Source organism: Asparagus officinalis, chromosome 10 (assembly GCF_001876935.1).
Source record: "Asparagus officinalis chromosome 10, Aspof.V1, whole genome shotgun sequence".
In the NCBI taxonomy this organism is placed as follows: Eukaryota; Viridiplantae; Streptophyta; class Magnoliopsida; order Asparagales; family Asparagaceae; genus Asparagus; species Asparagus officinalis.
Window position 1 is genome coordinate 19,181,169 of NC_033803.1, and position 17,637 is coordinate 19,198,805.

The 17,637-nt window shown below is 42.9% G+C and overlaps 1 protein-coding gene across 1 annotated transcript in view; it reads right to left on the bottom strand.

The window, feature by feature from the left end:
• The window catches only part of LOC109824935, a 30,847-nt gene extending 23,340 nt beyond the window's left edge, over nt 1-7,507 (bottom strand). Inside the window, exon 1 of the mRNA XM_020391568.1 lies at nt 7,301-7,507. Coding sequence (XP_020247157.1) covers nt 7,301-7,438 — 138 coding nt within the window. The 5' untranslated portion in view covers nt 7,439-7,507. The remainder of the gene's footprint in view (nt 1-7,300) is intronic.

Consider the following 17,637-nt stretch of genomic DNA (forward strand, 5'->3'; position numbering starts at 1 on the left):
ACAAACTTACTAGTGGAGAAAATGAGAGGGAGTCTTCCTATGGCACTAAGCCTAAAGATGGTTAGAGTTATTGATGCTCTCATGTAAGTATTTTTTTTAAGCTAATATATTATCCAGTTGTACATTAAACCTTTTCTCATGGAAATAACTCATCAATCAAAAGGCTAAGTTCCCGCTATTAGTGACCTTTATTATAGGCTTAATTACCCTATTAGCATCGATGATTCTAGGATTATACTCCTAGATATACCCTTTGTCATATTGGACTTTAATAAATTCTAGCATCTTTTGTTGTCTTGAAACCATTTTACATTCACATTATCTTTTACTTATTTAAGTCAGCATAAAACTCATCTATGTGAAACTCCACATGTAAAAGAATTAAGGGGAAAATGCTTCCAGCCCCCACAACGAAAGAAAATGTGCTTCCCCCTCCCAAGACTTTTTCAACAAGTGTTTTTCCCCCAAAAGTAAACTTTGTGTTCTCTGAGCCTCAAAACACAAAACCCAAGAGATTTAAATTCGTGAAGACCATAATACCCTCCATGGTCACCTCCTCCTTCCTCTCCAAACCCAACGACCGCAACATCCTCTCCTCCTCCTTCCATGGCCTCAAGCTCTCCTCCGCCTTCAAAACCCAATCTTTCTCCTCCCTATCATCGTCATCCTCCGCCCCCCCAAATCTCCGCCTCTTACGACCTCTCCTCCCTCCGCTTCCGCCCCATCAAAAGAATACAACCATCTCCGCGAGAATGACCAGCCTCTACATGGACCGACATGTATACATTCAAGCCTTCACCCAGCTGACACATTTTATCGCTTAGCTCGCTAGTGGCCGGCAGGCAGGCGTGCGGAATCCGCGTTGCTCGGCCTCTCCTTGCGCTCTAACGAGACATGCTCCAAGACCACCGACATTCAACTCGATGACATTCATCGATGTAGGTATGTCTCCCCGGCGCGGAGTTCGTCGAGGTTACGGCGCTCTTCTCTGCTATGGTCGTCCGCTATCCCGCCCACCTCTTTCTCGATGAGCTCGAGGTCCCCTACGACGAGCAAGAGGATTACGTCGTCATCAAACACGCCGCCCTCTTCACCTTCACCATCATGAGCAAGCTGCTGATGCGGCCCAACGTGAAGCTGTTCAACATGGTGACGACGGAGGATTTGATAATTAAGAAAGGAGGGTCAGGGGGAGGGGTCGTGACGAACTGCGCGTTGGTGTCGATGAACCACGACACCTAGTCATGCATGGATCCGAACGTGATAGAGGCCAAGGTCGTGGTGAGCTCTTGTAGGCATGATGGGCCTTTTGGGGGCACTGGGGTTAAGAGGCTGAGGAGCGTTGGGATGATCGACACCGTGTCCGGGATGAAGGCACTCGATATGTTAAGGTTACGATTGTTAATGTTATGCGTTGGTTGTTAAGGTTACAGATTAGTTATTAAGGTTACGGTTTGGTTGTTAATGTTACGGTTTGGTTGTTAAGGTTATAGTTTGGTTGTGAAGGTTACGGGTTGACTATTAAGTTACGGGCCCGTAATCTTAACAACTAACGCGTAATAGGTGAATTCTCATAAACAACAATATTAGGCAATTGAAGAGTTAAAAAAATAAAAAACGAATATTATAAAAATATTTTTAGAATTCAAAGACTTCACAACCAAAGCGTAACTTTCACGATCAACGTTTATCCTTAACAACAAACCCGTAAGCTTAACAATCAACCCGTAACATTCACAACCAAAGCGTAACCTTCACAACCAATCATTATCCTTAACAACGAATATTCTAAACATATTTTTAGAATTCAAAGAGCCCAAGAGCCCCAAGGCCCAAGGCCCATCAAAGACCCTTAAATATATATTGTGACTGTAAGGGTTTGAACCCCTAACCTCTTGTCCAACTTCCCAAACTTTACCACTTGACCAAATGACCCAAAGTATTCATGTCACTCAAAATATATATACATATATATAACAACCAACCTGTAACCTTAACAACTGACTCATAATATTAACAATCGACCCGTAACCTTAATAATTAACCCGTAGCTTTAACAATCAATGTGTAACCTTCACAACCGACCCTAACCTTAACAACCACCCCTAACCTTAACAACCTACCCTCTCCCCCTCATAGCTTCAACCCATAACCTTAACTAACAACCAGTAATCTTCACAACCAATGCGTAAACCAAGACCTCAAGTTGAAGCCATGAGGGGGAGAGATGTTGAGCAAAGACCACCGCAGATCAATTTTACTCACACAAAAGTTGTCTACTATATCATACATTGCTATATATGTTTCTGAATCTTACAAAAAAACAGTAAGAAAAAGAAAAATTACCCAACAATTAACCCTTCAAAAAACAAAAAACAAGATTAAAATCACTAACAGGACCCACTTCCTTCTTCCACCTCCTCAATCCCTTCAAATGCTTCAATTTTCACACAATCTTTTACCTGAAAATTCTTCTTGCACTCATCAACTAGCCCCTTAAGCTGCCCAATAGGCCGATTCACCATATCCCTCCTCCCAGTCACCAAACAAATAGTGATGCCCTTGCCCTAACCCTAATCCCTCCCCTCTAAAGTACTCCCTACTCAAGATCACCTCGTAGAACACAAACGCCTTCGACAAAATCGACGGTGAGGGGATTGACGGAGCTTCGACGGTGACAGAGGCGGGGATTGACGGAGGTAGAGCTTCTCCAGCGGGATTGACGAAGGAAACTCTTTCAAAACATAACAGATATAAAAGAGAAAAAGAAGGGTATTATGGTCTTCACGAATTTAAATCTCTTAGGTTTTGTGTTTTAAGGCTCAGAGAACACAAAGTTTATTTTTGGGGGTAAAACACCCGTTGAAAAAGTCTTGGGAGGGGGAAGCACGTTTTCTTTCGTTTTGGCGGCTAGAAACATTTTCCCTAAGAATTAAATATATCTACAAAAGAGACAATAGATGAAAACATAGATCAACTTTTTAAAAAAACTCCAACAATCCCTCCAAAAAGTTGAATTTTGAAAATAATAATAACAAGAAAATGAATACCTTTATGATTCACAATATTAGGTTGCCTAATACTTAATATATATTTTCTTCATGGTATTTGTTTTCTTATTACTATTGTTATTATACCAAAATTCAACTTAAGATGGGGTTTGGGGGGATTCTTACATTTTTTTGAAAAAAAAAGAATTTTTTAGGTTATTTTATTACTTTACGAAGAAATATCTTGACTAGTTGTAACAAGTCTAATATTCCTCCTAAGAAAATTGTGTGTTGGTTTTAAAATCCCAAAGTTATATGCAACTAAGTGAAGCATTTTTCCAACCAACTCTTTTCTTTAGCATCTATAAGAGAATTGAGAAAAAAATACAATAAAATTGTGTTTAATCCTTCCTTCCTTCCTTTATAATATAAAATTCATTTATTATCTATCATTCTAAATGGTCAAATATCCATCTAAACAAGAGGCTCCGTTGTTCGTTGCATAATCGAGCATCGACTCTTAGGTGTTTTTTTACCGCTAGAAGCAAACTGCTAGATATGCCTGCGATGGCGACGGAGACGACGACGACAATGACGGAGGCGACGGACACCAGACAGCGATGGACACCAAATGACGACAGGAAAGAAAAGGGGAAATTTGATTTTTTAGTTAGGGCGTACAGTTGAAAAGGGGGAAGAAGAGGAGAGAGAGAGAGGGGGGGAAGGAGTCGTCGACGAGAGCTGATAAGTGTTGACGGCGATGGCGAAGGCAAGGATGGAGGCAACGGATACCATACGACGAGGGAAAGGAGGTGTCGACGAAAATTTATTTTTTCAATTAGGGCGTAGAGTTGAAAAGGGGGAAGAAGATGAGGGAGAGAGGTATTAGTTTAAGGAGGTATTGAGTGGGGTATTTTGGGGGTTTTTATCATGTTTGTGTATAAATACAAGTCCTCTACCTACTGTATTTTGGACATTAGGATTAAAGGCAAAAACAAAAAGACAATTAGGTTTAAGAATACAAGCAATAGTGATTAAGTTTATAGATAAATATGAGTAAACAAATGAGGCAAAAAAACCCAAAAAAGAAACATATGATATTCTTTTCCTTTCCAAAGCAATTACAGCCACATATCCCTAGTGCTTTGTGACATCACCATCCACTATCCGCGTTAAAAAGAGCAACACACTTTTGTTTTTTCTATCCTCAAAAGGACTCAAAAGTAGCCATGTGGACCCAATTTATCCCTAGTCTTGGCTTCAAAAAGCAAGTTACATGGTTTGAAATTCAATTTAATGAGTCCATGTCGTTTGGTTGCGGAGCCGCACTGGTACATACCCGACACGGGTAGGGGACTCAATCTATCATGTCGGGGTATACCGGATCCACCTTGAGCTTCTTCTCGCATGAAATTCACCTTGAGGGCTATTCGGGCATACTTCTTTCGAGTATTATTTGACATTCATCCTGTTGCTGGGTTGTCGCTGATAGTGTTGATGGTGCCTTTATTGCTGGTTTCTCTCGGTTGATTTTTTGCCGACTCATGTCCTTCTCTCTGATTTATCTGGGAGTGGTTCTTCCTTATTGAGGTCGTCAAGTAATTTCTTCCGCAGCCCTCTTTTGATAAGGGTCTTGATGTCTCTTTGTAGGATTCTGTAGTCATCCGTGTCGTGGTCGTGTCCTAATGATAGTGGTAGCATTGTTGAGAATCCCTCTCGTGAGGGTTTGAAGTCATACGATGCGGAGTTTTGACAAGATGTCACTTCTTTAGGATTAGATGGAATAATTGTGAGAGGGAAGCGTTGAGAGGGGCGAGCATCAGGTCTCCTTGTCACGTCCCTTCTCTGATCTCTCCTATCGGGTCGGTCGGATCTGGACTTAGACTCAAATCAGTCGTCTTTAACTTTTTAGCCTTTGAAAGATTCGGCATTGGCATCTTCCTTTCGGGCTACCCTCTTATGGAAGCGACTATCTTCCACATCCATATGTGATTGAGCTCTAGCTATAAGTTGGTTGAAGTTAACCACGGGATTCATGATAAGCGAGTTGCATAGTTTTCCATCTTCTAGACTAGAGATTATTGTTGCCATCGCCACCATGTTGTCAGGGTCTTCTACCTCTAATCGTTGGCTTGGAATCTTTTGAAATATTTCCCTCAGAGTTTCACCAGGTCTTTGTCTGATCTACAACAAGAGAGCAGAGAGCCTTATTCTTTGTGTTTGCTAAGAAGTGGTGTACAAATTTTTGGTTGAGTTGTTCGTAGCTGTGGATGGACTTTTTCTCCTGATAATTCCACCACATCTTAGCACTACCACTAAGGTGACGGGAAAAACTCTACATGGAATCATCACCTGTTGATGCACATCAAATCAAAGAAATTATGTACATGTTTAGCTGGATCACCTTCGCTCTTGTATTTCTCAATGAGTGGCATCTTGTAGGGAAAAGAAAATTCATGATTTCATTTGAGAGAGGAGTATTCCTTCCGATGGTGTTGGTCAACGTGTTGAATGTTCGGTCGTAACCAGAAGTTAGGTTGATCACAGAGGGATCAGCCTAGGTCGTCGAGTTTGGGTTATGTAAGGATACCTCTACCCCTCGTGACGTCGCTTGAGCGATAGGGCTAGTACCGAGGCTCCAAGCTTTCGCGTGTATCTTCCAAGTGTTAGTGACTCTGCTAGGGGACGACAGTGAAGAGGGTTTGATGTCGTGGTAGTTGGGGAATGGTCTCCCTAACCTGCTCTTCGTCTTTCTGCCGCTGGTGTTGCCCCTCGAGGAAAGTGGTGGTAGGTGATGTTGGAGGTTAGAAAGGAAGAACATGACTAAGAAGTTCATTAGCAAATGAAGAGAATTGTTGTTGGAGTGCTTGAGCTATCCTTCAGGAGGATTCATTTAGCTGAGCTCGAGTGACATAGTCGGAAGTGGAAGATTTTCCAGGAGTGTGTTAGGGATTGGAGGGCGATTAGGATCAGCCATTTTTTCAAGGGAAGAAATAAGCCCTACGGCTGACGCTAAACTGTTTATCTTAAAAAGATAATTATATGTGGGGGATATTTGAAAGAGTTTAGGTCCTCAATCTTCATTGATGACTAATTAATCTGAGGGAAGCAGATCCTTACATAGGTAACGCTTGTTAGAGAGTCGGAGGAGGTTTCCCTCGGTGTGTCCTTCAACGATCAAGTCAGTGATAGATAAGCAGACTATTGGAATGTAGAATCTACTTCAGGATTTTGCCTAGCGTACCTTGGTGTAGTAGGGGTTATCCATCATTTTATAGAGAATATGTAGGGGCACATTGGTAATTTGACCCTGTCGGTGGAGTCGGTTGACCAGACTCTACTTTACACGTGTTGGCAATCAGTTGAGTGACTCAGCTTTGCATTATACGCGACAGTGACAGAATGGCGAAAGTGCGGGGGTCGTCCGAAGAGTCATTATGACTTCGGCTCAAGAAGTCATTATGACTCTAGCCATGTATTTAATGCAATGGCAACTGGGAGGTGAAGAGTGCCATTGATGAGGCTGATAGATCATTCCGTTGTTTGAGAAATTTTCTGGTGGAGTCCGACCAGAAGGCGTCTTTCATCTCGGACTCAGATTTTCTAGTGGATTTCTTTAACACATCTGGGTCGGATTTTCAGATTGTAGGACTCGGCCCATTAAAATGACATATGGCCAACTCTTAAGGGCTTTTTAGGCTTGGTAATTCTCAGGGTATACCAAGATATAAAAATGGTTTTTCTTTTTTTTATTTATTTATACACAAGTAACCTATTCCTCAACCCCCATACCCCACCCCAAAAGAAAAACAAAACAAAATTTTGCAGTAATTAAGGGGCTGTTTGGTTCGTTTCCTAGATATAGGAAAATGCATTTTCATGTACAAAAACACAAGTTTTGAGTTTTCCAAACTTTTCCAAGAAATAGATTGTTTCGCTTTGGTTCGCACAAAAAAATAGTGGAAAACCAATGTATTTATTTTTCTTGTATTTGGTTCGTATGGAAAAAAAGGAAAAACTTTTGTTTATATGGCAAAAAACCGACGTGGGTGCAGTTTTCGTCGATTTCACGAGGTTGAGGAAGGAATTGAGGGTGAGAAAAAATTTGATGTGGCGGCAATTTTCACCGAGTTTCCCTTCTTCAACTCTAGCGAACCAAAAATGAGAAAAAAAACCGACGGAAATCTTATATTCTACGTGGCCACGAAAAATCTGATGTGGAGGCGGCGTAAAACTTTTCCACCGAGTTAAAAAACGAACCAAACAGCCCCTAAACAGCATGAAGAAGGAAACTCAAAAACCAGCTTTACCTTAACTCGTGAAGGGTCGATAACGGCATCCTTGCTCGTATCCAGAGAAAGCATCAGCTCCTCATCATTAGCAACGGCGCAAAGCGCAGCAACAACCTCAGCAGCAGTCTGCAGGCATCGAAGGAAAGGAGACACCATCACTCGATGAATAGGAAACCGTAACCCTCTAATCCTTTTTCCGGTGGTCCAAGCCCTAATCTTTCCCTCGATGCGGTCGCCGTGTCGCATGACGACGACGTTCTGAACTCCGGCGGTGGCGGCCACGGCGGAGGAGGAGTTTTGGTGTTGCTCCATTTTTGATTTGGGGAAGAACGGAGAGAGCTGTCGTCTTGTTTAAATTCAACGTTGGACGAAGAGAGCCGTGGTTGCTTATGGGCCAATAGAGTTCCCAGTTCAAGTTTGTCGGCTTTTAGTTCAGTGGGCCAATAAAGCTCAGTTGGTTTTCGCAGTGGGCCCAACTTAAAAAGCCTAACACAAAGGAGGAGAGACACGTGGTTATGAACACGGGTAAGAGCGTCCAAATCAGAAATAGCGAAGAGTTGGACTCAAATCGCTAACAAGTAGGGCCCAAAGACCTATCGCAACGCCACAAAAGGTGATAGCGGAAGGGAAGGATCTAGTTTGAAATCTCTAACTACAGGCTAAGAAAAGCACGTCCGCTCTCATGACACGTCAAACAGTCTAAAACTAGATGAAGTTCAAATCGAACCCTATTTTAAAATGAGGTGCACTAGGGGCAATACCCTCTACCATATTCCTAACCACACCACATCTCTTGCTACAGTGCACGGGGTCCATGTGAGATTTTAATTTTTAAAATCTCTTGTGTGCCCCTATCATTATTTTTTTAAAATGGAACCGAGTTAGACTAGCTTTATCTTAATTAAAATATCTTGACTAAGCCAAAGTTGAATCATATAAGTGTTGGTAAAAAAACTGGTTTAGGGGCTAAATATTAAACTAGAAAGAACTAGTTTAATTTAAGCTCAACTTTTGCCAAACTAAAAATAAGATATTGGACTAATGTTGCACCACTTAAAATAAGTTTTGTGGATATGTGTTTAGTAACTCATTTAAAACTGGGTAAGAATCAATCGAACCAGTCATGTCCTATTTTTATCTTAAATCGAACTGGAATGACCCGCCCTTAGGATATGTTTCGCAACTCATCTAGAACTTGGCCAGGATCAGTCGGATCAGTGTTGGCCCAATTTTATCCTAAACTGAATCTGGAATGAACCGATGAATGGATGGTCCAAATCTGACATATTTTGTATTAGTCCCTTAAGTCTGACCTATTTGGATATTACCCCCACATCAAATATTCATATTTTGGTATTAGTATCTCAAATTGCATTAGCGTGTTGCTATAAGTCCCTCTGTTAGATCTTCTATTAAAAATACTAAACTATGGCTCCGTTAGCGCTAATCACGGATAGTACTTTACCAAAATACCCTGAGAATCGATCACCTCCTCCTTCCCTGGACAGTCATAAATATCACTTGGAATAAATATATCCATGGGTGAAAGGTCCCATTAGAATCTTGATCTTAGAGGTGCAAGAATACATGCTCCTGCTTAAAATTTGGGGAAAATGTGTCCAGGCCCCAAAAGCAGAAACTTCATGTGACGAGTCCCCTCATAGTTTTCCCCATGTGGATTAGCCCCTTGAAGTGTGACACTTTGTACTACAGCCTCTTTTTAATAATTATTACATGCCAGCAAAGCTAAAATCCTCAAATTATCCTTATCCTCTCTCCTCAATCCCTCAAACCAGCTCTCTCTCTCTCAAACCAATGGCTTTCTCAAGCTTGTTGCTCTGGCCCTCGCATTCCTCGCCGTCGCTGCATCCGCCTGGGCCCCAAGCGCTCTCATCTCCCCTCTCTCTCCTCTCTCTCTCTCCTCTCTCCTCTCTCTCTCTCAAGCTCTCAAGCCCCATTCCTGCCCGCGACTACACCCTTCACGACGACATCGGGCTCCAGATCCGCGATCTAGCTCGCGAGTTGGGCCCTCGAGTTCCCAACCACTTCCCCTCCTCTCCTCCGCCCTGCCTCGTCGTCGTTGCTCACCGCCGCTCCCCGCCTCGCCCTTGACTACGCCGGAGTTCTCCACTGTCGCTAACTGCCTTGCCCTCGAGTTCGCCATCAACGTTGTCGGGATGCCATCAACCCGGATGCTTGCTAAGAAGAAGCTACAGGTCTTCAACAACTTAGACTAACATATATCGCATCACATGTCGATCCTGCCCAGCATCAACTTTCACGACAACAAATGTTTTTTTGGCTTTTTCAATATTCAGGAGAACAAAGTGATGTTGATTCTGATGGTAATTAATCAAAACATTATTTAAGCTTGCATCTAAACCTTTGAATTCCTCTCTTTTGGACTTGGGCTCTTGGGCAATGAATTGGTCGGAGTAGATTCTCCATTCGATTGCGTTTATTTGGCAATGAATTGGTCGGAGTAGATTCTCCATGCTAGTTCTAGCCCGTACTATATTAGTTCTAGCTAGTTCTAGCTCTAATTCATTTTAGTTCTAGGCTCTTGGGCCCTCAAGTTAGTTTTAACCCGCACCTTCTTAGTTCTAGCCCGCACCATGCTAGTTCTAGCCCGCACTATGTTAGTTCTAGCAAGTTGGGGCAAGTTAGAACTAACAATATTCGAAGCGATATAACAAAAAGTAGAAAATAAGCCCAAGTGAAAGGAAGATACAGTGTGATAGACAATATAAAGGGCTACACACCGGCGAAGACAATGGTGAAAACGGAGACCGGAGGTGGCCGGAAAACACGCGCGAAGTCGGCACGGCGCTGCTGTTTTCTGCTCGCTGCTGCCATCGAGCGATGTTTCGGACGTTACCGAGAGAGATAGAGAATGAGTTAGAGCGTGATACAAATTGAATGTGATAGGCAACATGTAGGGCTACTCACCAAAGAAGAAATCGGCGGAAACAGAGATTGGAGGTGATCGGAAAGTGCGTACGAAGTCGGCACAAAACTACAGTTTTCTGCAGTGCAATTTCTCGCCGCTCGGGTTTGTTCTTCGCTGTTTGGAGCTTTTCGCTAGTTCTAGTCCGCACTATATTAGTTCTAGCTAGTTCTAATTCTAATTCATCTTAGTTCTAGGCTCTTGGGCCCTCAAGTTAGTTCTAACCCGCACCTTCTTAGTTCTAACCCGCACCATGCTAGTTCTAGCCCGCACTATGCTAGTTCTAGCTAGTTCTAACTCTAATTCATCTTAGTTCTAGGCTCTTGGGCCCTCAAGTTAGTTCTAACCTGCACCTTCTTAGTTCTAGCTCGCACCATGATAGTTCTAGCCCGTACTATGTTAGTTCTAGCTAGTTCTAGTTCTAATTCATCTTAGTTCTAGGCTCTTGGGCCCTCAAGTTAGTTCTAACCCGCACCTTCTTAGTTCTAGCACGTACCATGCCAGTTCTAGCCCGCACTATGTTAGTTCTAGCTAGTTCTAGCTCTAATTCATCTTAGTTCTAGGCTCTTAGGCCCTCAAGTTAGTTCTAACCCGCACCTTCTTAGTTCTAGCCCGTACCATGCTAGTTCTAGCCCACACTATGTTAGTTCTAGCTCTAATTCATCTTAGTTCTAGGCTCTTGGGCCCTCAAGTTAGTTCTAACACGCACCTTCTTAGTTCTAGCCCGTACCATGCTAGTTCTAGTCCGTACTATGTTAGTTCTAGCTATAATTCATCTTAGTTCTAGGCTCTTGGGCCCTCAAGTTAGTTCTAACACGCACCTTCTTAGTTCTAGCCCGCACCATGCTAGTTCTAGCCCACACTATGTTAGTTCTAGCTAGTTCTATCTCTAATTGATCTTAGTTCTAGGCTCTTGGGCCCTCAAGTTAGTTCTAACCCGTACCTTCTTAGTTCTAGCCCGTACCATGCTAGTTCTAGCCCGTACTATGTTAGTTCTAGCTAGTTGTAGCTCTAATTCATCTTAGTTCTAGGCTTTTGGGCCCTCAAGTTAGTTCTAACCCACACCTTTTTAGTTCTAGCCCGCACCATACTAGTTCTAGCCCGCACCATGCTAGTTCTAGCTCACAATATGTTAGTTCTAGCTAGTTCTAGCTCTAATTCATCTTAGTTCTAGGCTATTGGGCCATCAAGTTAGTTCTAACCCGCACCTTCCTAGTTCTAACACATACCATGCTAGTTCTAACCCGCACTATATAAGTTCTAGCTCTAATTCATCTTAGTTCTAGGCTCTTGGGCCCTCATGTTAGTTCTAACACGCATCTTCTTAGTTCTAGCCCGTACCATGCTAGTTCTAACCCGCACTATATTAGTTCTAGCTAGTTCTAGCTCTAATTCATCTTAGTTCTAGGCTCTTGGGCCCTCAAGTTAGTTCTAACCCGCACCTTCTTAGTTCTAGCCCGCACCATGCTAGATCTAGCCGGCAATATGTTAGTACTAGCTAGTTCTAGCTCTAATTCATCTTAATTCTAGGCTCTTGGGCCCTCAATTTAGTTCTAACCCGTACCTTCTTAGTTCTAGCCCGCACCATGCTAGTTCTAGCCCGCGCTATGTTAGTTCTAGCTAGTTCTAGCTCTAATTCATCTTAGTTTTAGGCTCTTAGACCCTCAAGTTAGTTCTAACTTGTACCTTCTTAGTTCTAGCCCGCACCTTGATAGTTCTAACCCGCACTATGTTAGTTCTAGCTAGTTCTAGCTCTAATTCATCTTAGTTCTAGGCTCTTGGGCCATCAAGTTAGTTCTAACCCGCATCTTCTTAGTTCTAGCCCGCACCATGTTAGCTAGCCGGCACTATGTTAGTTCTAGCTAGTTCTAGCTCTAATTCATCTTAGTTCTAGGCCCTTGGGCCCTCAAATTAGTTCTAACCCGAACCTTCTTAGTTCTAGCTCGTACCATGCTAGTTCAAGCCTGTACTATATTAGTTCTAGCTAGTTCTAACTCTAATTCATCTTAGTTCTTGGCTCTTGGGCCCTCGAGTTAGTTCTAACCCGCACCTTCTTAGTTCTAGCCCGTACCATGTTAGTTCTAGCTCGCACTATGTTAGTTCTAGCTAGTTCTAACTTTAATTCATCTTAGTTCTAGGCTCTTGGGCCCTCAAGTTAGTTTTAACCCGCACCTTCTTAGTTCTAGCCCGCACCATGCTAGTTCTAGCCGGTAATATGTTAGTTCTAGCAAGTTTTAGATCTAATTCATCTTAGTTCTAGGCTCTTGGGCCCTCAAGTTAGTTCTAACCCGCACCTTCTTAGTTCTAGCCCGTACCATACTAGTTCTAGCTCGTACTATGTTAGTTCTAGCTAGTTCTAACTCTAATTCATCTTAGTTCTATGCTCTTGGGCCCTCAAGTAGTTCTAACACGCACCTTCTTAGTTCTAGCCCGCACCATACTAGTTCTAACGCGTACTATATTAGTTCTAGATAGTTCTAGCTCTAATTCATCTTAGTTCTAGGCTCTTAGGCCCTCAAGTTAGTTCTAACCCGTACTTTCTTAGTTCTAGCCCGCACTATGCTAGTTCTAGCTTGTACTATGTTAGTTCTAGCTTGTTCTAGCTCTAATTCATCTTACTTCTAGGCTCTTGGGCCCTCAAGTTAGTTCTAACCGCACCTTCTTAGTTCTAGCTCGCACCATACTAGTTCTAGCCGGCAATATGTTAGTTCTAGCTAGTTCTAGCTCTAATTCATATTTGTTCTAGGCTCTTGGGCCCTCAATTTAGTTCTAACCCACACCTTCTTAGTTCTAGCCCGTACCATGCTAGTTCTAGTCCGCACTATGCTAGTTCTAGCTCTAATTCATCTTAGTTCTAGGCTCTTGGGCCCTCAAGTTAGTTTTAACCCGCACCTTCTTAGTTCTAGCCCGCACCATGCAAGTTCTAGTCGGCAATATGTTAGTTCTAGCTAGTTCTAGCTCTAATTCATCTTAGTTCTAGGCTCTTGGGCCCTCAATTTAGTTCTAACCCATACCTTCTTAGTTCTAGCCCGCACCATGTTAGTTCTAGCCCGTACCATGCTAGTTCTAGCCCGTACTATGTTAGTTCTAGCTAGTTCTAGCTTTAATTCATCTTAGTTCTAGGCTCTTGGGTCCTCAAGTTAGTTCTAACACGTACCTTTTTAGTTCTAGCCCGCACCATGATAGTTCTAACCCGCACTATGTTAGTTCTAGCTAGTTCTAGCTCTAATTCATCTTAGTTCTAGGCTCTTGGGCCCTCAAGTAAGTTCTAACCCGTACCTTCTTAGTTCTAGCCCGCATCATGCTAGTTCTAGCCCGCACTATGTTAGTTCTAACTAGTTCTAGCACTAATTCATCTTAGTTCTTGGCTATTGGGCCCTCAAGTTAGTTCTAACCCGTATCTTCTTAGTTCTAGCCCGCACCATGCTAGTTCTAGCCGGCACCATGTTAGTTCTAGCTAGTTCTAGCTCAGTTCATCTTAGTTCTAGGCTCTTGGGCCCTCAAATTAGTTATAACCCTGACCTTCTTAGTTCTAGCCCGTACCATGCTAGTTCTAGCCCGCACTATGTTAGTTCTAGCTAGTTCTAGCTAGTTCTAGCTCTAATTTATCTTAATTCTAGGCTCTTGGGCCCTCAAGTTAGTTCTAACCGCACCTTCTTAGTTCTAGCCCGCACCATGCTAGTTCTAGCCGGCAATATGCTAGTTCTAACTAGTTCTAGCTGTAATTCATCTTTGTTCTAGGCTCTTGGGCCCTCAATTTAGTTCTAACACGCACCTTCTTAGTTTTAGCCCGTACCATGCTAGTTCTAGCCCGTACTATGTTAGTTCTAGCTCTAATTCATCTTAGTTCTAGGCTCTTGGACCCTCAAGTTAGTTCTAACACGTACCTTCTTAGTTCTAGCCGCACCATGATAGTTCTAACCCGCACTATGTTAGTTCTAGCTAGTTCTATCTCTAATTCATCTTAGTTCTAGGCTCTTGGGCCCTCAAGTTAGTTCAAACCCGCATCTTCTTAGTTCTAGCCCGCACCATGCTAGCTAGTCCGCACTATGCTAGTTCTAGCTCTAATTCATCTTAGTTCTAGTCTCTTGGGCCCTCAAATTAGTTCTAACCCGAATCTTCTTAGTTCTATCTCGCACCATGCTAGTTCAAGCCCGCACTATATTAGTTCTAGCTAGTTCTAGCTCTAATTCATCTTAGTTCTAGGCTCTTGGGCCATCAAGTTAGTTCTAACCCGCACATTCTTAGTTCAAGCACGCACCATGTTAGTTCTAGCTCGCACTATGTTAGTTCTAGCTAGTTCTAACTCTAATTCATCTTAGTTCTAGGCTCATGGGCCCTCAAATTAGTTCTAACCCGTACCTTCTTAGTTCTAGCCCGCACCATGCTAGTTCTAGCCCGCACTATATTAGTTCTGCCTAATTCTAGCTCTAATTCATCTTAGTTCTAGGTTCTTGGGCCCTCAAGTTAGTTCTAACACGTACCTTCTTAGTTCTAGCCCACACCATGTTAGTTTTAACCCGCACTATGTTAGTTCTAGCTAGTTCTAACTCTAATTCATATTAGTTCTAGGCTCTTGGGCCCTCAAGTTAGTTCTAACCCGCACTTTCTTAGTTCTAGCCCGCACTATGTTAGTTCTAGCTAGTTCTAACTCTAATTCATCTTAATTCTAGGCTCTTGGGCCCTCAAGTTAGTTCTAACCGCACCTTCTTAGTTCTAGCTCGCACCATACTAGTTCTAGCCGGCAATATGTTAGTTCTAGCTAGTTCTAGCTCAAATTCATATTTGTTCTAGGCTCTTGGGCCCTCAATTTAGTTCTAACCCGCACCTTCTTAGTTCTAGCCCGTACCATGCTAGTTCTAGTCCGCACTATGTTAGTTCTACCTAGTTCTAGCTCTAATTCATCTTAGTTCTAGGCTCTTGGGCCCTCAAGTTAGTTCTAACACGTACCTTCTTAGTTCTAGCCCGCACCATGATAGTTCTAACCCGCACTATGTTAGTTCTAGCTAGTTCTAGCTCTAATTCATCTTAGTTATAGGCTCTTGGGCCCTCAAGTTAGTTCTAACCTGCATCTTCTTAGTTCTAGCCCGCACCATGCTAGCTAGCCCGCACTATGTTAGTTCTAGCTAGTTCTAGCTCAAATTCATCTTAGTTCTAGTCTCTTGGGCCCTCAAATTAGTTCTAACCCGAACCTTCTTAGTTCTAGCTCGCACCATGCTAGTTCAAGCCCGCACTATATTAGTTCTAGCTAGTTCTAGCTCTAATTCATCTTAGTTCTAGGCTCTTGGGCCCTCAAGTTAGTTCTAACTCGCACATTCTTAGTTCTAGCCCGCACCATGTTAGTTCTAGCTCGCACTATGTTAGTTCTAGCTAGTTCTAACTCTAATTCATCTTAGTTCTAGGCTCATGGGCCCTCAAATTAGTTCTAACCCATACCTTCTTAGTTCTAGCCCGCACCATGCTAGTTCTAGCCCGCACCATGCTAGTTCTAGCTCGCACTATGTTAGTTCTGCCTAATTCTAGCTCTAATTCATCTTAGTTCTAGGCTCTTGGGTCCTTAAGTTAGTTCTAACCCGTACCTTCTTAGTTCTAGCCCGCATTATGTTAGTTTTAGCCCGCACTATGTTAGTTCTAGCTAGTTCTAACTCTAATTCATATTAGTTCTAGGCTCTTGGGCCCTCAAGTTAGTTCTAACCCGTACTTTCTTAGTTCTAGCCCGTACTATGTTAGTTCTAGCTAGTTCTAGCTCTAATTCATCTTAGTTTTAGGCTCTTGGGCCCTCAAGTTAGTTCTAACCCATACCTTCTTAGTTCTAGCCCGCACCATGCTAGTTCTAGCATGTACTATGTTAGTTCTAGCTAGTTCTAGCTCTAATTCATCTTACTTCTAGGCTCTTGGGCACTCAAGTTCGTTCTAACCCGCACCTTCTTAGTTTTAGTCCGCACTATGTTAGTTCTAGCTAGTTCTAGCTCTAATTCATCTTAGTTCTAGGCTCTTGGTCCCTCACGTTAGTTCTAACCCGCACCTTCTTAGTTCTAGCACGCACCATACTAGTTATAGCCCGTACTATGTTAGTTCTAGCTAGTTCTAGCTCTAATTCATCTTAGTTCTAGGCTATTGGGCCCTCAAGTTAGTTCTAACCCGCACCTTCTTAGTTCTAGCTCGTACCATGCTAGTTCTAGCACGTACTATGTTAGTTCTAGCTAGTTCTAGCTCTAATTCATCTTAGTTCTAGGCTCTTGGATCCTCAAGTTAGTTATAACCCGCACCTTCTTAGTTTTAGCCCGCACCATGCTAGTTCTAGCCTACACTATGTTAGTTCTAGCTAGTTCTAGCTCTAATTCATCTTAGTTCTAGGCTATTAGGCCCTCAAATTAGTTCTAACTCGCACCTTCTTAGTTCTAGCCAGCATCATGCTAGTTCTAGTCCGTACTATGTTAGTTCTAGCTAGTTCTAGTTCTAATTCATCTTAGTTCTAGGCTATTGGGCCCTCAAGTTAGTTCTAACCCGCACCTTCTTAGTTGTAGCCCGCACCATGCTAGTTCTACCCCGCACTATGTTAGTTCTAGCTAGTTCTAGCTCTAATTCATCTTAGTTCTAGGCTCTTGGGCCCTCAATAGTTCTAGCTAGTTCTAGCTCTAATTCATCTTAGTTCTAGGCTCTTGGGCCCTCAAGTAAGTTCTAACACGTACCTTCTTAGTTCTAGCCTGCACCATGCTAGTTCTAGCCCGCACTATGTTAGTTCTAACTAGTTCTAGCTCTAATTCATCTTAGTTCTTGGCTCTTGGGCCCTCAAGTTAGTTCTAACCCGCATCTTCTTAGTTCTAGCCCGCACCATGCTAGTTATAGCCCGCACCATGTTAGTTCTAGCTCTAGTTCATCTTAGTTCTAGGCTTTTGGGCCCTCAAATTAGTTCTAACCCGTACCTTCTTAGTTCTAACCCGCACTTTGCTAGTTCTAGCCCGCACTATGTTAGTTCTAGCTAGTTCTAGCTCTAATTCGTCTTAGTTCTAGGCTCTTGGGCCCTCAAGTTAGTTCTAGCCTGCACCTTCTTAGTTCTAGCCCGCACCATGCTAGTTCTAGCCCGTACTATGTTAGTTCTAGCTAGTTCTAGCTCTAATTCATCTTAGTTCTAGGCTCTTGGGAATGGAGAAAAGCTCCTCCCACCTCCGACGGAGCCCACCGAGACACCCCGACGACCCCGGCAACCTCCTCCCACCTCCGACAAGCCCGGACAACATTGAAAAGCTCCAAACAGCGAAGAACAAACCCGGACGGCGAGAAATTGCACTGCAGAAAACTGCAGTTTTGTGCCGACTTCGCACACACTTTCCAATCACCTCCAATCTCTGTTTCCGCCGATTTCTTCTTTGGTGAGTAGCCCTACATGTTGCCTATCACTTCCAAT